The following is a 24915-nucleotide window of genomic DNA, read 5'->3' as shown; positions in this document are numbered from 1 at the left end:
TTGATCTTCAGAAACATCCATTTGGTCATAAAAAATATATATAACATATCAATGATAAATCAGACGTAAAGCATACAATAAACCAGCAAAACTAAACTTTACCACAACTACATTTATAAACCAGCCGCGATAGATAACTAACTCAGCCATAACTGCATATATAAATTAGCCGCAATAGAAAACTAAGTCAGCCATAAATTAAACTCATGCACAACATAAATCAAATTTAGCCACAAACTCGAATACAAAGTAACTCGTCGAAACATACCAGAGAAGAAGATTAAAGATGATATCGGATGATTGCGGAGACTACGATTTCAGAGAAAACGATTTCGGAGAAGATACTTGCGAAGAAGACACTTACAGAGGAGACTATTGCTGAGAACACAACGAAAACAATGATTTTGACTCAAATCATGGTGAGGGTATAATCGACAAAGGAAGTTTTAAGTTAAATGTCGTTTGATTTCTTTTCATGTAGCTATAGATCAAAGTTATTAGTGACGTGGATACAATTATTAGTGACGTGGATTTGTTAATTATTTTTTTATTATAAATCCTCCTATACATTAAAAGAGAAGTCACTTTAGTGATTTATGCTGATATGGCATTAATATTGAGCTTCTCAGAAAAATTGTTATAATTCTATTGGTCGATTTTTTTGAATTTTATTTTTTATTTATTTTAATCAATCGCTTATGTAGACAAGCCCAAAACTATTGTCGATTTCGTTAAGCCCATATATAGCTAGGGAATAATAATTATCGATTTAGTTTAGTCTTGGATAAGATTTAGAACTAAGACAAATATTAAAAACTTTCCTTATTATTCAAACAGTAAACTTGCGCATATTGATATCATATTAATTACATTTGCTTAGAAAATATTTTAATATTTCTAATTAGTAGGGGTGAGCGTTCGCGTTCGGATCGGGTATTTTGGATTTTCGAGTATTTCGGTATAGAGGTGTAGAACCCGTTCGGGTATTTCTGTACTTCGGGTCGGGTTCGGGTATTTTTAGTTCGGATTCGGTTATTTCAGATCGGGTTCGGATATTTAGATTTTGAAAAAAAAAATTAAAATTTTCATTTCTCAAGTTTCTTATATTTAAAAATATAACTTTCAGTTAACTAATTTTTTATTTTTATTAGATTAAATGGTTAATAGATTTGGACATAAAAATTTAAAAATAAAAAGGCATTAATTTAGTTATTTTAAAAAAATATTTGGATGTAACTTTTTGTTAATTTTTTAAATAAAAAAACTTGACATGCATTTTCGGATCGGGTTCGGGTGCCACTTCGGATATTGGGTAAAGTGCCCACCCCTACTAATTAGGTTGTTTGTTTTTAATAACTTACCTTTCTAACACGGATTACTTGCGCAAGTTGAAATCATTAAATATGCAAATAACTTATTGACAACATTTGTTTTTAATAACTTACCTTTCTAATATGGATTATTTGCGCAAGTTAAAATCATTAAATATGTAAATCACTTATTCACAATATGGATTACTTGCGCAAGTTGAAATCATTAAATATTATCGATTTAGTTTACCCTTGGGCAAGATTTAGAATTAAGACAAATATTAAAAATTTTCCTTATTATTCAAACGGTAAACTTGCGCATGTTGATATCATATTTATTACATTGCTTACAAAATATTTTAATGTTTCTAATTAGGTTGTTTGTTTTTAATAACTTACCATTCTAATATGGATTACTTGCGCAAGTTAAAATCATATCATATGCAAATCATTTTTTGACAATACATATTTAATATCTTTCTTTAAACGATTTTATTATTTATTGTGCAAAATATTGTGCGTCATTAATATGAGAAATAAATCGACTGTATATATATAGGAGACACCCAAGGTCTTTAAATACAAACATTCTCTTTTCATTCTTTAAAGTATTATTCACAAATCTCTCCTCTCATACTATTAAGGTATTACGACGATGATGCTTGTGTGCTAAGAAAAATATGTTTAGACGCAAAGGCTCCTCATCTTTCATCGACTCTGCCACCCACTTTGCCTTGGAAGTTCAATAAACATGTACAGCCTAATAAAGGACTAACCCGCCAAGGCAATGTGAACTCAGAAGAGCTACGTTGTGTCATTGCTGTTATTCGACAGTTTGTTTTCTTAGCATATAAATCACCTTTATCTCCTCTATACTTCTATCTGTTAAAATTTTGTTATTACATGACAGTGGCGATCGAACTCCAAAACAGAAGGTGAAATTAAATGTTACAGAGGAGAAACTGTTAAACCTGATGCTGAAGTACAATGGTGGAAAGCCAAGAGCTGAGGTGCGAGAGGCTCCAGCTTTTCTGTCATCCATCTTTTATCAGAGCCTTGATTCATTTTATATATTTTTTTCTTTTTGTAGACAAAACTAAAAAGTGCAGTCCAGTTGCAAGACCTATTAGATGCAACAAGAATGTTAGTTTCCCGTACAAGGTAGAACCATGAACTCAACTCTTTGTGTTTTGTCTCCAAAAAGCATGTCTGATCTATTATTTCCATGTTTTGAATACTAGTAACGACAATATGGTCTTCCTTTTTTTATATGTAGACCAGGTCGTGAGAGTGATAGTGATCCAGAAAGACCATGAATATGCTGAGAAGCTTCGCCAAGTTAAAACAGTTATTGAAGAGGTTCTTTAGTACTTTCTCTTTTTTTGTTGAATATAGTCCGGGAAAAATATTACATAGTATCATTTAGGAATACTATCTTATATCATTTTTTTTGTTGAATATACTATCTTATAAGTAAGCTAGCATTATGCGTTTTTTATTTAATTCATGAGGTCATTTTCAAAACAGTTAAAAAACCTAAAAAATTAATAATCGAACCAGCTACCTTTTTTTATTAGACCGGATATTAGTTCCACCAATAATCGTGGTCAACTTACCAACATGGTGCATATATGTCAAATTGACAAATCTATGTTTGAGTAACCCAACTGTAAGGGATTTAGATTTTTTTTGTGAATCTCGTGGACTGATCTATCACAGATTGGGGTTCATAGGTGAAGTTTCAAGAAATTGTTATAATTTGATTGGTCGATTGTTTTGAATTTTTATTTATTTAATTTAGATCTAAAAATTTAAGATAAGTCTAAAATGATTTAACATCACTTGCCATATAATCTAACGAATATTACAAATAACAATTTATGGAAACTAATTCTCGAAATTATAGAAAGATTAATAATGTTTTATTTATTACTTTTAATATTTATAAACTATAAAATACAATGAACGAAATTTTATATAAGATAATTATAATAGTTTTATACTCTACTTGATGAATTGTGTTCGAATGTAATTATATAATAACTATTTTAAATATTACAAAATCTAAAAATGTTTATTAATATTATTTTTAAATTATTTATCGTTTTTTAAAGAATAAATTTATCATAATTTTAAAATAATTTATAAAATGCTTACAAAATGCAAGGCAAAGTTGCACTTTCAAGAGTTAAGTCGAGATCTGGATTAAAAATCCTAATAACTGGTAAAGAAGGGAAGCCGCAGACAAAAATATTGAATGTTGTCTACAAACAAGTTTTTCAGAATATTTCGTAGTTACGGTACGTAATTTTAATCTACTCTTTTTTCAAATACAAATTTTAAAATAAATAAACTGTTGCAATTATTTATTTTTGTATTTGCTAGATGGGTTGTGATGAGTTAGGAGACCGATGACGGTATGTCAATTTAATATTATTTCATGTTCAATAAAAATTAGAAATTTATAAATCTATCAAATAATGTTAACCCGTCAAATTGCTTACAAAATTTATTTAATTTTTTGCAAGTTTCTAATTAAATTTGCTTTCTTTATCGAGAAATGTACTTCATAATTTATATTATTTATGGATAATATTTTGATTTTTATTATATTTTCTTTTAATATATCTACATAAATGTTTGTTTATTATTAATGGAAAAATAATATTATTCACCTAAAATAAAGAATTACAAAACATATACAATACAATTCTAATTAATGATAATATAAAATCTTTTACTTCTAAAACTATACACTATTTATTCTATTTTTGAATGAAAGTATGTTCGTAAACACACAAAATATTTTGTGACGTTGCAATTATACATACACACAATATCTGCCTCTTCATACTGATGTTACTGTGTTACCTCTCGTGAGGTACGGACCGAGAGAGCACATGGTGCGGACCGGTCACCTAGTAATCACATTAAAAAAATAACCAGTGGTATTTATTGTAATTTACTAGGGGTTTACAAACATTTGAGTAATTTTTGAAACATGTAAGATATTGTATTTATATAACAACTTTTCTATGTCATATAAACTTCCATATAGGAATATATATCGGGGTAAAAGGGTTAGATCTTTGAGTAATTTTCTCTATTTTTTAATATTCTTGCTCCTCGTAATTAATTTTTTTTTATAATGGTAGGGTTTTAATTGTTCTTTGAGTAACGGCAGATATTCTTTCTGAAAAGTGGAAGAAGCAAATCTCTCAAAATTGAAGTCCTGATTTTTTTTCTGTGAACCCAAAATTAAGCTTAATTATGATATGCGCTAAATAATGCTCATAAAAGTACAACGAGATAAAGCCAAAGGATATTTATCATGAGATTTTAATAACACATTAATAGGCATAATTAACTAGCTTTGAATAAAGTATTTTGTATAGTTAAAATGCTCAAATTTGACAACCTACCATCATTGAAATAGTATTGGAAGAGTATAAGCTTGTTAGACAAGAGTCTTTAGGCAATCTAAAATGTTTACATTTGACAATCTAATTTGAATTATATTGTAAGATTTAAACCTTTAGGCAAGTAGTTGTTGCCATCTTGCTATTTTTGTGCACCGGAGTGAGACTTCAGTTTTTCCTACTCCTAAGGTTAAATGGACTAGTATGTCTCAATGACAAAAGACCTTGCTTAAACCCACGTAATGAGATGATGCTACTTTTAACACCATACCTAAACTTTAACATTGGTAATTTTAAGTTTCAACGTTACATATATACTATTCGATATCAGCAATATATGTTCAATTCCACCATTTTTGACAACTGAAAACGATTAAACAACAAATATTTTGATTTTTAGTTAGAAAAGTAATTATTTCTCAAACTTAATAGAGTTTGTTTCATTGTTGTTCTCCTTTTCTTGATATTCTTATAAACTTTGATATGATTTATAACAAAGTTTGGCAGAAAAAAACAAGCTAAACATTATGACCACCCAATTTTTTTGTTTGTTTCTTGAGGATCATTTTAGGATAATTGTTTAATTTGGACAATCACTGAATTATTTAGAAAAATTAATGTTATAAATAACATTATAAAGCAATTTATAACATAATCTTATGAGAAGGGCCACTTTTTTCTTCTTCTAATTATGACCATCATTTTAATGGATGAACTAGATTCTGACCCATGCTTAAAAGTGCAGGAATATTTTTAACAAAAATTTACTAAGGAAATAAAATGTTTTAACATTTTCTTCTAATATATTTGAATATATATATATATAATTATATTATTTTATATTTCTACTAATATGAACTTATATAAGATATTACTTAATTTTATTTTCAAACATTTTAATTTTTTCATTATAAATTTTTAACTAAATTTCTGCAATTTATTTGATTAATTGTGTTATATATATTTTTGATAAATTTTGAATTATAAAACTTATTTGATGTCAATTTATTGACTTTAAAGATCCATTTATATATAATATGTAATTTACTATGAAAGCTTGAATGTAGTTTTCTATTTATGAAAATATAAATAAAATCTATTAATTTAACTGATTTCATGTTAAATAAAATTATTTTGAAATATCTAAACCCAAGAGAGTTATACTTATTTTTGATTTTTTATATAAATGAGTGTTAGTCAATTACTTAATTTTATCAAAAAAAAATTTAAAGATTAATAAAACTTATTAAGAGGTGAGAATTAATGTTTTATAGTGTTTGGACATAAGATTAATTAGTCTATTTTTTGAAAAACATAAATAGTAGTATAATTTTGTTTTCATATAATTACCTTAATATAGATATAATATTTTCATAAATCATTAATTATATTTTATGCAATATTACACATGACTACAGGTTGGGTCCAACACAATATTTATGTTAATAGATTCATGTACATAATAAGTCATTTATCATTAATCCACCATAAATTGGATATATAAATGCCATTTGTGCTTATAAACTAGTCTATGCTATCATAAATGTGTGTGTTTATAATTCAACTACCTTCCAAAGTTAGATTATAAATCGATAATTACTGACTTACTCACATTTTTATTGTACATGGTGCATGCATTTATTCACACATGACACATGTATGATGATGGTATTAATATATGTCACATCATAACATTTGTATTCATGCTCTCTTGCACCCTTCTCTTCTCATCTCATTATATATAAACACCACCAATCGACTATCCTTCTTCTCTGACTATTAACTGAAATGGTTCTCTAATCACTTAATTAAACTCGTCTTCGTTTTCTCCTCCCTCTTCTTCTTCACCACCATCATCGTTATCTTTAGTTACAATCAAAAGTATGGCGTCCGCACAGTTAACAATTCGGAAGATTGTGGGTATAATAGGTATATTTTCCGATTATTCACGTTTTTTTTATTGTAACTGCGATTATTCACGTTTACAAACCTTTTATCCTTTAACAACTTTCATTAGCCTACCTTTTGCTCTAATATGTTGTTTTTTTCAATTCATTTGATCAAATTTGCAGGAAATGCCATCGCACTATGTTTGTTTCTATCACCAACGTAAGATTTCTTTATAGTATTTGAATAAAATTTCTGAAACAAAGAACATTCATTAAAAATATATTTATATTTTATTTTCTTGAAGAAAATAAATATTTTAATAAAAATAAATAAAATTATCTTACTAGATTTTCTTCCAAAAAGATTAAGGTATTATAGTTAATAAAATTAATTATACTAGGTAACATAAAATAAGAAAAACAATTCCTAGCAAAAATAGACAATATAATAAGTGATAAAAATTAAAATGATTACTTTATACCTAATGTTCCATTTACATTCAGGCCAACTTTTAGAAGGATCGTGAAAAAGAAGTCAGTTGAGGAATACTCACCAATACCGTATTTAGCGACTCTAATAAACTGTCTCGTTTGGGTTCTCTATGGACTCCCTATGGTGCATCCGGACAGCACACTGGTCGTTACAATCAACGGTGCAGGCATCCTAATCGAAGTTGTATTCATTACCATCTTTTTCGTTTTCAGTGGCCGCCCAAAACAGAGATTGGTAATAGCTGCTGTTTTAGCCGGTGAAACGCTGTTCGTGGCTATTCTCTCAGTCTTGGTCTTCACTTTACAACACACTACCAGAGAACGTACGATGAGCGTTGGAATCGTATGTTGCGTTTTCAACGTGATGATGTATGCTTCTCCATTGTCTGTTATGGTATGTTTTTGTTAATAATTATTATTTATCAGAATTATATTTCCTTGCTAATTATTTTTTCCATTTTTGGGTTTCAATATTAATGATGCATTTATGACTTTTGGTTTCTTTTAAAAATTTGCAACTAAATTTTTTTTTTGTAAAATAATCACATCGAAAAATATATGAAGAAAATGGTAATAAGAACGAAAAGCGTGGAGTTCATGCCGTTTTGGCTGTCGTTAGCTGCGTTTCTAAACGCGGGTGTTTGGACTGTCTATGCACTCATGCCTTTGGATCCATTCATAGCTGTGAGTATTTCTTTCTTTTTCATCAAAGTTTCATGATTTACCTATAAAACTAGATTTCATAATATTTAAGAAGAAAATACTAAACCCAAAAAACGAATATCATAAAGTACAATAAATGATAAATATATATTTCGTTCTTAGAAGATAAAAATTATTAATTTGATTTTAATCATTTTTTGTTCAGATTCCAAATGGAATTGGATGTATATTTGGGCTGGCCCAATTAATATTGTATGCTACATACTACAAATCCACCAAGAAAATGATGGCAGAGAGACAACCGATGATAGGTTTATCCAGTGTGGTCGTTCGTATTGGATCGGAGAAAGTTGCGCAACCATCGGCTTAGCGGCGTTTGATTTGATCTACTCAAACTAAACCGTCCGATTATCATGCTTTTATTTTCAGTCTTTGTTTAAGTAATTTCGATGTCCGTTATTTGGAGAGCAATGTGCACTTTTAAAAACTATGGGGTGTGTAATGTTCCAACTTTAAAGATTATGCGGACTCAAATAAAAATTAAAAAATTCGTCTTAGCCTGGACATTTATTTCAGAAGCAATTTAACTATTATAGTTTCTACTATTCGTTATTAGTCAATCGTGATATGTATCACTACTGAACTCGGTACATTTTAAATTTGTATTTAGTTATGTACCTTCGGCCTAAGCAGTCTTAGGGCATCCGCATTGCTAGGACCAAAAAATGGGTCCTTAGATTAATTTATTGTTTTTGTTATGTTAAGAGATTTAGCTAAGGACAATTAGAAAAAGAAAGATTATTGGTAGGACCAAAAAATTAGTCCTTAGATTATTATATTGTTATTATCAATTAACCTATTATTTTTATAATTATTGACATATAAAAGATAAGTTCTTAAACAAAACATTAAACATTTAAATTGAAAACACAAGAACATTAGAAAGTCGAAAAAAAAGTACAAAGTTGAGAAACAAATTACAAATTACAAATTACAAAAGGAAACAAACCAAACAAACATTTTATTGAATTCATAGAAAGTTAAACATAATATTTAATTTTGAAGATGTCCGAATTTTTCCCAAATATTTTCAATCAAATCTTCCTTTAATTGTTGATGAATATGTGGATTCCGAACTTCTTTGCGACGAGCAAGTGCGGTGCCGACTTTTTTAGTCTTTTTAACGGTGAAATGAAAATCCTCATCTTCAAACTCATAAAGAGTGTTTGAATCTCTTTCATCTTGGACAATCATATTATGGAGAATGAGGCATGCTCTCATAACATTGGAAATTTTGTTTTTATCCCATAAATTAGATGGATTTTTAACTACCGCGAACCTATCTTGGAGGACCCCAAAGGCCCGCTCAACATCTTTTCGGACGGATTCTTGTGTTTTAGCAAACAAACAATTTTTTGGGCCCTGTGGTAGTCTGATAGATTGAATGAAAGTTGCCCAGTTTGGATAAATACCATCAGTGAGATAGTAAGCCAAATGGTACTCGTTTCCGTTGACATGGTAGTTAACTCCTGGAGCTATTCCGTTTATAATGTCATCAAAAACAGGTGATCTATCAAGAATATTAAGATCGTTCATAGTACCTGGAGCTCCAAAAAAAGCGTGCCATATCCAAAGGTCTTTTGAAGCTACAGCCTCTAACACAATTGTGGGTTTTCCAGTTCCTCGTGAATACATTCCTTTCCAAGCCGTTGGGCAATTCTTCCACTCCCAATGCATGCAGTCGATGCTTCCAACCATTCCGGGAAATCCACGTTCTTCTCCCAGAGAAAGTAGTCTCTGAAGGTCCTCCGGTGTGGGACGTCTTAAGAATTCTTCGCCAAACAAGTTAATGATTCCGGCGGTGAAATTGTGGAGACAATGTCGTGCCGTTGTTTCACCAAGTCGAACATATTCGTCAACTGTATCAGTTCCACCACCATAAGCCAATAGACGAATTGCTGCAGTGCATTTTTGGAGGGGAGAGAGACTAGACCGTCCGAGTGCATCTTCTGTTTGTTGAAAATACGGAACTTCGTTGCTGAGACGATGCACGATATATAAGAACAAATGCTTGTTCATTCGGAACCGGCGCCGGAATAAATTGTGAGTGTATGTCGGATTATCACTAAAATAATCATTCCAGAGATTGTTGTGCCCCTCTTCTCGGTTTCTCTCAATAAAAACTCTTTTCTTGCGCTCTTTTGGTTCCGGAATTTGAAGATATTGATCACAAATTTCTTGAAAAGGGCCTTCTAAACTATCATCATCATCATTGTGGTAATGATAATGGGAAGAAGATGCCATTGAAATCTGAAAAAAGATGAATTGGTTTGGTTGTAATGGTAAGGAGAGAAATATTGTAGGCTGTGAGGAAAGACGAATGATTTATTTTGTTTTCCTGTGAAGAACACTTATATTTATAACTTTTAAATCTGTAGCTTGTGATATTTTCGTTTTCCACTCCCGTGATGCCTATTACTTGTGAAAAGTTATCTCCTCTTGTGAATGTATGTTGTCTTGTTGTAGAAAAGAGTCACGAGAATGCTTGCTGTGAACTGACATATAAAGAGTCACAAGAACTCATTCACATAATGCTTTACACATATTATAAGTCACGAGAATTCATACAGATAATGCATTACATATTAAGTCATTCAAGCAACCGATAAACGTGATAACACATACAATCCTTAAGCACTACAAAAACAACGAACGTGATAACACATACAATCCTGAACCATTACACATTAAGCATACTAACCCCACGTAAACATAAGGCCAATACCTATGAAAACAAATGCAATAACCAGTACACGAACAAGCACTTCAAAGCCAACGGTGAACCGAGATGTCACCTTAACCAACTCAGAAACCACCTTCTCGAGCTCCAGCACCTTCCCCTCAGTCTCCTTGTCACTCAAATAAGTAAGATTGTCAACCTTTTCAGCCAATTGAAGAATGTGTGCATCCCTCGCTCTCATCTCCTCCATAACCGCCACATCCCACCACTTCCAAACATGGCAGTCCCCATCATCGACATTCCCACAAGTATAGTATCTTCTTCCTGGATCGTTGCGTGTGTATGATGTAGCTAGGAGAGGTTGACCTCCACAGTAACAGGTCTGTGGGAAACCAAACTCAACCTCCGGTTGAGGAGGGTACTGAACATGTGCCGCATAATTGTTGCTTATCTCCTCTTGGTCCATTCGTATAAGGTCATCTGTTTCGCTGTAGTCACTTGAGCTCCCTAAACCATAGTCCGCTGACTCTGATGGCTGGGTATAACTATAATCAAGACCCATGTGTTCTTAACCTGCATAAAATAACGAGCGACAATGAGTACATTACAAAGGGATTTAAAATTCAAGCATTTTCAGAGTTTAAACGTAGCAAAGGGATTTATAATTCAAGCAAACAGATTTTAATAATTAAACAGAGCAATACACATAGTCCATTACAAACACAACGTCGATTACATAGTAGAAATGGAATAGGAAACAGATTTTAAAAACATAGGATAGTTATTGGGGTGTTCATCATTCTCAGAAATACTGGGCAAGCAGTTTATTCTTCACAACTTCTTCAGCCTCACTTAATGGTTCCTTTCTAGCTAGCAAAGTGTCAAGTATTGCCAACCTAGACAGTCTCTCCTTCATCAGTAGATCCTCCTTCTTGAATTCCCAAATCGTCTTAGCGTCATCAACACCCTTCCCTTTAGAGTTATTCCTCCGTGCCTTTGCCGCCTTAACACCTTCCGGCCTCTTGTCATGATCACCAGCTTCAGAGCCCGAGGCTTCCGGCTCACCATCACCCGTTTTTCTCTTTGAACTGCCAGTGGGTTTTGGTGTGTTAAGGTTAAGCCATTTCTGCTCAAACCTCAACACACACCAGGCATGTTCAAGAGTAAACTTTGTCTCATGATCAGCATAGAAGATATCGTGAGCCAGCTTCAAAACATCAGTCTCACTCTGCCCACTGGCTTGTTGTCTCTCCGCAGAAGCATATGAGGCACAAAACTTATTGACCTGCTCATTTATCTTGTGCCACCTCTGTTTACAGTGGAGATGGGGTCTATCATCACCGTTTCTGGCATGGTGACTTGCTGCATAATATTCTCCTACTCTTTTCCAGAAGGTCCGTGCGTTTTGATCATTTGCAACAACAGCATCCTTAGATGTGTTTAGCCACGCACTGATGAGAACTTCGTCATCAGCTGGAGTCCATTTCTTTCTCTCCCTACGCTCCACTGGTGTGACTACAGGTTGACTTGGAGGCTCAGTTTGCTGTGAACTGAAAGGGGGAACCTCTGAAGCTCCTAGGTTAACACTAGTCGCATGAAAACTTTCATAAGGAAAGTTTTCATGCACAACACTTGGTTGTTGACTGTGAAGAAGGCGTAGATAACTAGATGAGTCGCTATATGGATTCATTGGATTCCTTGGATCCATAGCAATTAAACAGACAAGGGATTATAGAAGAAATAATTATTGGGTTTGTGGTTTTAGCTAGGCCGAGAGGTAACTAACAAGAGGAACGTTGGGTGGTGTTAAATATGACAAAGTGTAATGTGTAATAAGTTCCACTCTTACTTAATGCTCAACCATAAACAACCAGTCTAATCAGATAGTTATTATCGAGTTCAAAAGCTGGCAACTTGAACTAATAAGAGGTTCAGTTAAGAGAACCTCTGGAATATGGTTTCAAACAAACTACAAATCAAGGAACATTAGTTTACGCAAACTATAAGTCACAACAATGGAACAAGACAGGACAAGTAAACTCCTATAACTTCTAACTACTGATTAAGCGTTGAGAACTAACTTAAGGCCTATCACAGTTCTGAATTACAATAAAGGCGATAGGTTACATACTTAATGCATTGTTCACTATTCAGACAGCGTTGAGAAACAACCAGTCCTGTCACAAACTTAAGTCTATGTCGATAAAAACGGGGATGCATTTAAATTTGAATGAGTTCAATAGCTGTCAATCTGAAAAGTGTTTCATGTCAATCTAAAATGAGTTAAAAAGAAAAGATTTTATATCAATGAGTTTGAATGTCTTTCTAAAATGAGTGAATGAGTAAAGAGTACAATGAGTATCATATCGAATGAGTTTGAAATCTAATTAGTTTGAACTCACAAAGAGTTAATCTCTTCAAGAACGAGTTATATCACATACGACTTAAGCATCCTAAAGAACTAAACAAGAGTTAATCTCTTAATGAAAACGATTCTCAGACATGGCTTTATCACTTACAAACCCTAATTAATAAATTTTATTTACAAAAAACGACATGCATTCAATCACAAAGACGAAGCATACAATCAAATCCTCACAACAAAAACAAACAAGCCTCAGATACACACGACCTAGATCGAGAAATAAATACTCTAAATCTCTATACTACAGACTGAGGATTGATTGATACCTTGTTTATCTGAGGAGAGATCGGCGGCGGAGAGATCGGCGGAGAGATCGGTGGAGAGATCCGGTGGAGTAATTCGTTGAAATCGGCGGAGAGATCGCTGGAGAGATTGGTGGAGAGATGGGAGAGATTGGGGCTCGGATCAGAGGAGAGATCGTTGGAGAGCTTCGTTGGAGAGATTTAGGGCGAGGGATTGAGGCCGACAGATTGGGATCGACAGAGAGATCGGAGATATGGGAGAGATGGGACAGATCGCCGGAGGATTCGACGGAGTCCGCGGTCGACAGCTCGGTGGAGTGAAACCGTCGAGAGAGATGAGAGACGTTGCGAATGATTTCGTCGAGAGAGATGGAAGACTTTCCCAACACCGAACACTCCTTCTCCTCTCTCTGTGACACGTGCAGCTAAGGACACAATCTTAAAACTTCTTAATTAACATACGTGAGCTAATGTTTTCTATATTATTGATTTAATTTGATTTAAATTAATTACATATTATCCTAAGGACGCGATAACAACCGCGCGATGCAGATGCCCTTAGCATCTAGCTCAAAGGTTCAGTATCGGTCCTCTCGGGTTGTGGGGTGAAATGGAGCAAGGAATTTTGAAGAGGAGTGGACTACAAAAAAATGTTGCTTGCTTCGGCCTTTTGACTTTGGAGCAACTTGCTTTTAGTTTTGTTTCACATTCCAATTGATGTAAGAGCACATCTAATGACTATAACCTTTTGACTAAAATTTTCCATTAGGAATGTTCTAAAATAACATTAACACTGGTTTCTAGACCAATGTTCAACATTATTAAAATATAAAAAATTGTAAAAATTGGTGAAAAATACAAATAAAGTTTTCAGACAAGATACCAACAGCAAAAATATTTAAACATTTTTGTGTGACGTGTAGCCTTCTCATTTGTCCATATTATATTTGTAATAAAAAATTCAAATTTTTTTTAGAGAATGAATATTTAAGCTTTCAACCAGAGACAATTTTACTTGTGAGAGATATTCAACTGTGGTGGAGGAACCACTTTTTATTCTCCATTCAACATTTATATAGAACAATAAACAGTAAATATTTTTGTATTACGTGTAACCTATTTATTTTTTATTTATTCTTTATTGTAAATGAATAAAAATACAATTCTACACATGTGGTTCCATTTTCTTAACAAAATTTATGGACTGCTCAAATACTTTTGTTTGTTTCGTTCCTAGGTGTGTTCTTGAATTAAAGTACACAAGTAATTTTTGTTTTGTTTTTCTTTGAATTAAAATAATATTATATATTTAATTTGATTCTATTTTTAGTTATTGAAGACATTTCCTTTTCATTCACTTATCTATATATTAGTTTAAAATTTTATTGATTTATGGATATTTGAAATAAAAATGAATGTAATATTATATATATTTTATATATGTTAATTTTTCAACAAAACATTCAAGAGTACTATTATGAATATATCTAATAAATTTTACTATATTAAAATAAAAATATTTAAAATGCAATATATATATATTAATATTAAATATAATAATAGAATACTTAGAGTGCTTGATCCGCTTGTATTTCATTTGATCTGAGCCATTTTTGTTTCATTCAAACCGATTAATATGCTAGATTTGCAATGTTTGATTCAGTTTTTTCATTCGGACTCTTAATCTTTGAGAACCATTAAACAAGAGATCTGCACAGAGTTGTAATCATTTTCTTTAAATTGTCTTAAGATTTAAGGTTTTACTAGACCCTGATCCGCGCAACCGCACGGGTATTTACTTCAGTTTTAAATTTTATTTATACTAAATGTTTTTTTGGGGGCAAGTTATACTTGTGTTACTTAGTTATTATAATGTGTTTTGAAATCCAACCCGGATTCGAGATCGAACCGATAAATCTGGTGACCTATATGTAATCCGGTTTGGGTTAAAAAAAACTATTATATAAAAACCCGATAAAACTTGTAAAAATCGTTAAAATCTGGAATCTGACTACCTGATCAACAATTGCTTGACCCAGTCGATATTTAGATTGTTTTAATTATATTATTAAAATATATTTTATATTCTAAGTAAGAAGTTAGTTTTTTATCATCATCTAGAATTTGATTTCCAAAACCGCACGGATATTTAATTATTTATTTAGTTTTTTTTATACTAAATGATTCATGTGTAAAATTTAATCTTCATATATTTTTTAAATTTTGTTTTCAATAAAAAAATGAAGAAAATAGAGAACTTGAATCATGGAGTAACGATTTTTTGAGTAAAATTTAATTGTAATACTTAACGATTTTTACAAATTTTATCGGGTTCTTCTATAATAAATTGAGATTTCTAAAAATGAATGTATAAATTAAATTTAAAATAATTACAAATTAATTACGGCCTTAAGTTTGTATAAATATACATAATATTTTGGGTCATCTTAAATTAGTTGAGGCAGAAAATTTTAATATGAGAAATTTAACAGTAGAAAAAATAATTTGAGATGGAAAATCTCTACAAACATATATTTACACACGTTTATTATTTAATTAATTGTTTTGAATTGATTGTTATTAGATATGGAAACCGATTGTATTGTTACCAAAGCTGGTCGAAAGAATAATTCAAAATAGAAAATATCTATAAATATGCATTACACTTGCATTTACATGATTCAAAATAGAAATTCTTATAAATATACATTTATTGTCGTTTTTTAAATTAAAGTTAGATTTAAGATATGCATTAATTAAACTGTAAAAGCCAAGAATTTTAAAAGGTAAGTAAAGTTATTACTTCAGTGGCATATTATTGTAAATAAATTGAAAAATTGAGGGGTAATTTATATGGGTACTTCTCTTTTAATAATATAGACTAGACCCTGATCCGAGCGCCAACGTGGGTATGAATTTTTGGTGTTTGGTTATTTATTTAACTAAATGATGTTTTTGTAATATTTGATGTATTATATTCACCAAGTAAATAATTTTTTGGCATCTTAAACCATCTATTTATGACGAATATTCAATATCATAAAAAAATAGAAGAAACAGACGTAATTAGAGAATTGTAGACGGTATATAAAAACAATGGTTATTAACTTATTAATGTAGAATATAAAGAAATATTATATTATGACTTAGTATGGCATAAAAGATTATAAATTAGTTATACATGTTTAAAGAAAATACAATGATTTTTAAACTTCTATGAAAAATTTAACATATAAAAAATGGCGATGAATTAGTCATCAAATTGTAAATAATTTAATAATTTTATTAATAATAAATTATTTATAACCTCTGTTTTTCGTCAAGATAATTATTAAATGTCCATAACATTAATATGTTAAAATGACATATTATGAAAGTCCATGTTGTAACCGTTTTTTTTTCGGGAAGTGTAACAAAAAAATTACATTTAACTCTTCTTTTTTTTTTTAAGTTCTGTGTCGGTAAAAGATTAAAAAAATCTCTATCTTTTTCAATGTTCAATTTGAAGCTTAGTATGCGAAAATCATACGCTATAAATAACATGGGCTTTCATAACAAAGATAGTGTAACCGGTTGGAATCTCTATATCTTTATATTTTTATTAATTTTAAATTTATTGTTTTCTCTTCTGCAAGCAAATCAATTAGCGAAGTAATAGATCAATTGGTTGTAATCAAATCTATTCTTATAATAAGTGTAATTATGGTTACAGATTCTATATTTAATATGTACATTAAAGATACGACATTGAAGATATTCTGTTTTGATTAACAGAAAATATTGGATTTTGAGATTTATTGATTTATTTTTTATAAAGCTTAGAAAATCAATAGGATGATTGGTTGGTTGATACATCCTATAAAGAAAACGAAAACAATAGATGGTTTGAATATTGTACATCTATCGATACATGATGTAAGTTGACTATAAAACTTGAGCATGATCATTTCAAACTAAAGTATCAGAAGGTTATATGCATTTGTTATATTGTAGTTAATAGATTTTAAATATTACATACGTCAAGTGATTCACGTTTTCATAAAAATAAAATTCACGTTCATTATTGGGCCGTACTCGTCAGTAATAAGCTACGTTAAATATGATGTATTTTAGGTTCATTTAAAGATATTAAGTTTAAATTTGATTAAAAAAACTCATTAATTTAACTGAAAAAGACAAATATTAAAATATGTAGGTTCATTTAATGACATTAAATTTAAATTTGATTAAGGAGAACTCATTAATTTAACTGAAAAAGATAATCATTAAAATATATAATTTAATTTAATTCTTATTGGTATGCAAATATAAATAAGTTAGAAAATTTAGGGGTATTTTTTAATGAGTATTTTTTTTTTTTAATAATATAGATATTGTCAAAACAAAAAGTCTTTATATGGCAAATATGCAGAGATAATTGATTTTGAGTGTTATTGTAGGAAATTACTCTCTCTTTTTTTTTTTTTATCTTTTAACATTTTTTTCATTGAAGCCGCAGCCAATTTAATACAGTAGCAGTAGCAAGCGTCCACTCAAATTTTGAAAATTGGGAATCTGAGGAGGAAGAAGGAATAGAGAAAATGGGGGAGAAGAAGAGATGGATTGCGATGTATACGAAGCACCTCACACAGAAGCGAAAGGTCTATCACGATGGCTTCCTCGATCTCCACCTCTCCAGAAAAAAGGTTTCGCTTCCGATTATGTACATCTTCGTCGACTTGTTGTTGTTGTTGTGCTGTGAGATTGCTCGAGCTAACCCGACGAGAGTGAATAGCAGGTGTTGCTTTATGATGAGGCTGAGAATCTACTCGAAAGCAGGATGTTAAAAGCAAACGAAGTTGTGGACTCTGGTGAAAGGCTCTCCTTTCAAGCATATCTTTTAATCACACTAACAAGAAGTCCTTCTCTTATTAATCAATCACAAACTCACAAATCACAATTTATGCTTTCTCAAATCACAAGAGATGTAATAACATATTCATCTCTATTTATAAGACTAGATAACTCCTAATCCTATTAGCATAACAATCTTTCCTTTTTTCCTAATCCTATACAAAACATATCTCAATTAGGATTAGGATAGCTTGTGTCTTAAGCTATTGTCAAGCTTAATCCAACATTCTCCCCCTTAAGCTTGATTCCATCTTCACTCACCACATGAACTCCCATAAGGCTTCTGATTTCCTTGAATCGAATTCTACTAAGAGCTTTTGTAAGTATGTCAGCTCTTTGTTCAGTTCCCGGAACATGTTCAACTTCAATCTGCTCATTCTCTACACATTCTCGGATGAAATGAAACCTCCGATGTATGTGCTTACTACGACCATGAAACACTGGATTCCTAGTAAGCGAGATAGCAGACTTGTTATCAACCCTCACGGTCACTTTCTTGCACATATCTCCCACGATTTCTCCCAAGAGTTCCTGGAGCCATATTGCTTGTTTCGCAGCCTCTGTTGCTGCCATGAATTCAGCTTCACAAGAAGATAACGCCACAATCTCTTGCTTTTGAGAGCACCAAGTAATAGGACTTTGATCAAGGTAAAACACATGCCCTGTTGTACTCTTGCCATCATCCTCATCAACATTGTGTGAGCTATCACTAAAGCCAATCAACTCACGTGTAACCGACCGTGTATACCTGAGCCCGAGGTTGGTTGTTCCGCGCAAGTATCTGAGTACTTGCTTTAAGGCAACGCCATGAGAAACCTTAGGCTCTTGCATGTATCTACTAAGAACTCCCACACTGAATGAGAGATCCGGTCGAGTATGTAATAGATACCTAAGACACCCTATGCTTCTTCTAAACTCTCTTTCATCAATCCCTTTCTCTTGCATTGATTTTGACAGCCGTATATTGACTTCCATGGGTACGTGCACGAGATTGCAGTTTGTCATACCAGTTTCTTCAAGAATTTTCCGAGCATATCTATCTTGAGACAGCACTACTCCTCCATCATACTGCAATACTTCGATGCCTAGATAATAAGTCAATCTTCCTAGATCGCTCATCTCGAACTTGCTAGCCATCTCTTTCTTGAATTCAACCGTTAATGCCAAAGAAGAGCCGGTGACAAGTAAGTCATCAACGTATACACATACCATAAGCACGCCTTTTTTATCCTCTCTTTTATACAATGAGGGTTCCTTAGAGCATCTAGTGAAACTAAACTCTTGAAGAATCCGGTTGAGTTTGATGTTCCATGCTCTAGGAGCCTGTCTAAGACCATAGAGAGCTTTCTTAAGCTTGTACACTTTATCTTCTTTTCCTTTGATCTCAAATCCTTCAGGTTGACTTACATAGACCTCTTCTTTTAGTTCTCCATGTAAGAATGCCGTTTTTACATCCAAGTGATGGATCTCCCAACCATATGAGGCTGCAAGAGCGATTACTAGTCTGATTGTTTCGATCCGAGCTACAGGTGCAAAGACCTCGTCATAATCAATACCATGCCTTTGTACGTAGCCTTTTGCTACCAACCTCGCCTTGTACTTACTGATACTACCATCTGCATTCCTCTTTATTTTGAAAACCCACTTCAAACCAATAGCCTTGAAACCCTTTGGTAGATCAACGAGTAGCCAAGTGTTGTTTTTCTCGATGGAGAATATCTCATCCCTACACGCTTCAACCCAAACTTCAAGTGTCTTTGCTTCATTAAAATCCCAAGGCTCATTATTTATGACCATTAGGAGTTTCTCACATTCTTCTTCTGCCAGAAGGATATAATCCTCTAGATACGATGGCTTAGATGTTGTTCTGCTTGATCGCCTTACCTCGGGTTGTGTTGTTTCTTCTTCCTCTTCGATTTCAATGGTATCATCTTCCTCATTCTCACTGTCATCCCTATTTTCTCCACCTGTAGCGACGTTCTCTTGACTGCTTCCAGTGTCTGTAAGCGGTAATAATTCTATCTCTAACGTGCTGGAGCTCTTTGTCTTAGCCGTGTCCCAGTTCCATTGCTTTTCTTCAGTAAACAATACGTCGCGGCTCACAATGATCTTATTGCTTGAAGCGTCTAGTAACCTGTAGGCTTTAGAGCCTGGTTCGGTTCCTAGATGTACCAAAGCTTTCGACCGGTCATCGAGTTTCTTTCGTCCAGCGGTTTCAGTTCGAGCGTAACAGACACAACCAAAGACCTTGAGATGGCTAAGATTAGGTCGTTTTCCTCTCAATGCCTCGTATGGGGTCTGTCCGACAAGAGATCTGGTTGCAATCCTATTGATCAAATAGGTTGAATGCCTTACAGCTTCTCCCCATAGCTCATTGGGCACGCTCATATGTTTCAACAAGCTTCTAGTCATCTCAAAGAGTGTACGGTTTCGACGCTCCACGACTCCATTCTGCTGTGGTGAGTATGGTGCAGTCGTGTGTCTGTTAATTCCATTCTTGTTGCAGTAGTCTTTGAATTCATGTGATGTGAACTCGCCTCCTCTGTCCGTACGAAACGTTTTCACCGTTGTTTTTGTTTCTTGTTCTGCAAGGTTCCTAAACACTTTGAACTTTTCAAACGCTTCGCTCTTTTCCTTAAGTAGAATGGTCCACATATAACGTGTATAGTCATCTATCAATACGAACACATATCTTTTCATTCCTGGCGTGGAAGGAGTGATCGGCCCACATAAGTCTCCATGAACAAGCTCAAGCGGTTGTGTTGCTCTGAACGAGGTTGCTTGGGGAAACGGTTGTCGCGTTTGTTTTCCGAGAAGACAAGAGACACACGTTTCTTTCTCAACATCTATTCGCGGAATGCCTACGACCAACTCTTTATGTATCATCATCTTCATTGTCTCAGTTGCAACATGACCTAACCGTGCATGCCACTTAGATGATTCGGTAGGTACTGATGTGAGAAGACACTGGATTGCATCGGCTTGTAAGGTTACTTTGTATAAACGGTTCCTCGATCGAGTGGTTTTGATCATTAAGGCTCCGGTTTTGTCAAAGAGCATAAGGATATCATCCTTCATCCTTACTTCACACCCAACTTCAGTGGCTTGTCCTAAGCTGACGATATTGCTTCTCAATCCTGGTATGTAGTAGACGTTATTCAAGATTTTCTTCTCACCTCCTTTCAAGACAAAGCGAATTGATCCTTTTCCCTTTATGTCAATACGAGAATCATCCCCAAACCGGACCTTTCCTGTAATGCCTTCATCAAGTTTAAAGAAGAACAAGCGATTTCCACTCATGTGATTGCTTGCCCCATTGTCAAGATACCACAGATTCTCCATTCCTTCTTCTACTGCAAAGTTAGTTAGCTTTACCTTCTCCTCATTGAGATATACCACTTCATTCATCATAAGCTCATCAGCTTCTTGTGTATCTACTTCTTTCTTCTCATCGGTTTCTTGCAGCTTGAGCAACTTGTCGGGACAATTACTTGCGTAATGTCCCTGTTTATCACACGCAAAACAAGTGATGTGGTTCATATCACGGTTTTGTCCTTGTCTATATGCCTCTCTCTGAGCGTAGAAACCTCCATTGCGACCTCGACCTCTTCCTCTCCAGGTTCCTCGTCCACCTCTTCCTCGTCCTCCTCGGCCGTACCCATCTTGTTGTGACTCATTGTTGTTAGTGTACAACAACTTGCCATGATCATCGTCTTGGTGTTCCTCTTCATCTTCACATATCCTTTCTTCATATGCCTTTAGTCTGCCCACAATGTCCTCAAAGCTGGTTGCATTAAGGTCTAGAACTTGCTCGAGGGAAGCGACAATATGAATATATTTTTTTCTTGGTAGACTTTTAAGAAACTTCTTGACGATTTTTGATTCTTCAATAATTTCTCCTAATGAGGAAGACTTTGAAGAGATCTCGGAGAGCTTTCCAACGAACACATCAATAGTATCTTCTTCTTTCATCTTAAGTCTATCAAACTCAGCCATTAAGGTTTGCAACCTTGCTTCTCTTACTCTCTCAGCTCCGACATGTCTTGCTTTGATCACGTCCCATACACCTTTTGCTGTATCAAGGTCACCTATTTGTAGTATTAAAGCTTCCGGAACAGATTGAAACAACAAGGCAATAGCCATGTTATTTTTCTCTTCATGTTTGCTTCCCGGATCAATAGTTTCCCACACTTTGTTGACCTTGAGTGCAATTTTCATACGCATTGCCCAAACAACATAGTTGGTAGAAGTCAACATCGGAAGTTTAATGGAGGAAGGTCCATTCTCTTTGGAGTTCGTCGCAGCTTCTTCTTTAACATCAGTCATGGTTGTAGTTGTTTGTAGATTCGATCGTGTGCGTTGGTTTGTTTATATGTTTGGCTCTGATACCAAGTATAGAAACACAAACACACTAACAAGAAGTCCTTCTCTTATTAATCAATCACAAACTCACAAATCACAATTTATGCTTTCTCAAATCACAAGAGATGTAATAACATATTCATCTCTATTTATAAGACTAGATAACTCCTAATCCTATTAGCATAACAATCTTTCCTTTTTTCCTAATCCTATACAAAACATATCTCAATTAGGATTAGGATAGCTTGTGTCTTAAGCTATTGTCAAGCTTAATCCAACAATCTTGTCGATGTTTGCGAACCTAACCCAAGTGAGCACTCGGTTCAACACCCCAAACCTCTTGCACCCCTCAGGCCTAGTTTCAAGAAACCAAACCTAGCAAATAGTTTTGCTTCAAAGAGTCTCAGCCCATCTCACAAAATGATTAGAGGTGAGTTTAGTTGTGTTGTGTTGGTACTTCATTTGCAGAGTGTTAAAATCGACCGCTGCAGTCTATTAATGTTTTCCTTGTACTTCATTTGCAGTTTTCAAAAAGAGACAACTCCACAAGTTTTCCGCACTAACTCCCGACTCTGTTAAACCAACTTTTGAAGGTTTGACCCTTTCTTTGAAACGTTTTTTGCTGTTATGTTTTGTACAAGGTGAAGTTAAACCTGTGGCATCGCTGTTATGAAATCATCATGCCTATGTATCGGTCCAGAACTCAGTATATGTAAACCGTAAGACTCCTTTGTATCTTATAACCTCCACAAGGATGGAGAATAACATAGTTCATGTTAGGGATAGGACACTCTTTTTCATGCGTTTTAGGCTCTGTTAAATAATGAAAACTGAACAGTCAGAAAGAAACCCAGAATGTATATATACGTATGCTTGTTGGTTTTGCGCATTTTTGCTGCAACTAACAGCAAGTACGCAGGGACTTTACCTCTTGGCTCCGCTAATAATGGAAGCAATGATCACCCTCTGATCAACTCTCCTCGTGATGGTAATAATCTGGGGAATCTACCCACTTCCTACTTTCATAATTGTGGTAATTTGAATGCGTTCCCTAGCTTAATTATAGTTAGTGCACACTTTTTTTCTTCTTGTTACTGTTAGTGCACATCCCTAATTCTAAGGTGTTAAAGTTGCTTTGTACCAAGTAACTGTCAACTAGATTAGTTCTGAATCGTAGAACTCATGCTTTAGTCATTACCAAACATGAGAAAATGTTGCAATCCTGATGCTGCTGTCTGATCTGTTAAAATGGTGCAGGAAAGTCTGGTGCTGATTTAAGCCGCCGTGAGAATGATAAGTACAGCAAGGACGTTCCTCCACATAAACCTTTACGTGATGGTAACTCAAATGTTCATTTTAGCTGTTTCAGTTTTTTTGTCCAAGTGGTTTCTTTGTAATACTAATGCAAAGGAAACCTCATTGCAGTGAATCAAATACTCTCCATACTTCAGAGACCGAATGCCACAGCCACATGTTCTGACACTAACACGAAGACGCCAATGTCCTCAACAAAAGTACCTCCAGAATCTGATACCTGCAAAAACATTAAAGTGGAGCCTATATCACCGAGAGGTAATTCCCCTATTTAAATGCTTTAAGACTTGAAAAAAAAAATCTGCGAACAATTGTTTCTTCTGCTTATCTGAGTTGCAGCAGCATCTAGAGATTCACTTCCCCAGCAGTTCATGGTCCGAGAAACCTCACCGGCCAAGACAACTGCACGCACAATGACTCATCTGAACTCTTCCTCTCCGAGTTTTGACCTTGGAATATAAAAGACCCCAATATCTCATTTTACGTAAGTTCTGTGTAACTTTTTCTTTTATGAAATGAACTATACGGAAACAAAGTTATGTAGCTTTATGTATATCCGACTGAAAAAAACAGGACGAACCAGATCTTAATGGTTTGTCCAAAGTTCAACAACTCAGTCAGTCTGATCATTACTTATAGCTCAGTTTCGTCCCGGTGTGGTATCTTCAAAGTTATATGGTGCAAGAAGAACAATTAAAACCCATATCAGATAGAAAACCCACGAATAATTGCTATTAAGACCATTATTCTTTGTAGTTTTTTATGAACCAATTTTCGAAGACATCATAATATTAAAAGGAGAAAGTGAATCTAAGACATTCAACATATTGATACTTAATCTGCAATTAGCAAGCGAGTACTGTTTGATGATCCTCCAGATTATAAACAAGATGTCCAGCACTTTCAGACTAATTATATTGGAGATTGACGTGTAGTTCCTGGATGCCTGTACAGCTCAGAAAGAGAGATACTGGAGCTTTCCTACTTCTTTTACAATCTCAGGGAAGCTCCTAATTAAGGATTTCCAAGGCGTTATCGCATATCGTCTCGTGCATTTCTACCATGTTTTTAGGTATGCTCACAAGAGAATTTGCAAAAAGATACTTGTTCCATTGATCATCCACTGAAAAAGCAATCAATGTCCTGGTCCACAATTATGTTCTTCT

At 33.6% G+C, this 24915-nt stretch overlaps 3 protein-coding genes across 3 annotated transcripts; 2 read left to right on the top strand and 1 right to left on the bottom strand.

Moving 5' to 3' along the window:
- Positions 1–6480: 6480 nt before the first annotated feature.
- On the top strand, positions 6481–8330 carry LOC106422352 (bidirectional sugar transporter SWEET7). The gene is made up of 5 exons (XM_013863149.3): positions 6481–6658; positions 6802–6838; positions 7123–7504; positions 7675–7794; positions 7979–8330. The coding sequence occupies exons 1-5, from the start codon at positions 6613–6615 to the stop codon at positions 8141–8143; spliced, it is 750 nt and encodes a 249-aa protein (XP_013718603.1). The 5' UTR covers positions 6481–6612; the 3' UTR covers positions 8144–8330.
- A 2985-nt stretch (positions 8331–11315) lies between these two features.
- Positions 11316–12221, bottom strand: LOC106422328 (glutathione S-transferase T3-like). The gene has a single exon (XM_013863134.1). It carries the CDS (start codon positions 12219–12221, stop codon positions 11316–11318), a length of 906 nt encoding a protein of 301 aa, XP_013718588.1.
- Positions 12222–17584: 5363 nt separating this feature from the next.
- On the top strand, positions 17585–24387 carry LOC106422327. Its single transcript, XM_048740847.1, has 8 exons — positions 17585–17865; positions 17958–18056; positions 22718–22865; positions 22960–23028; positions 23355–23423; positions 23693–23773; positions 23861–24007; positions 24089–24387. The coding sequence occupies exons 1-8, from the start codon at positions 17761–17763 to the stop codon at positions 24208–24210; spliced, it is 840 nt and encodes a 279-aa protein (XP_048596804.1). The 5' UTR covers positions 17585–17760; the 3' UTR covers positions 24211–24387.
- Positions 24388–24915: the final 528 nt, after the last annotated feature.

This window comes from Brassica napus, chromosome A9 (assembly GCF_020379485.1).
Source record: "Brassica napus cultivar Da-Ae chromosome A9, Da-Ae, whole genome shotgun sequence".
Classification (NCBI taxonomy): Eukaryota; Viridiplantae; Streptophyta; class Magnoliopsida; order Brassicales; family Brassicaceae; genus Brassica; species Brassica napus.
This window is presented reverse-complemented; position numbering and strand designations above follow the sequence as displayed.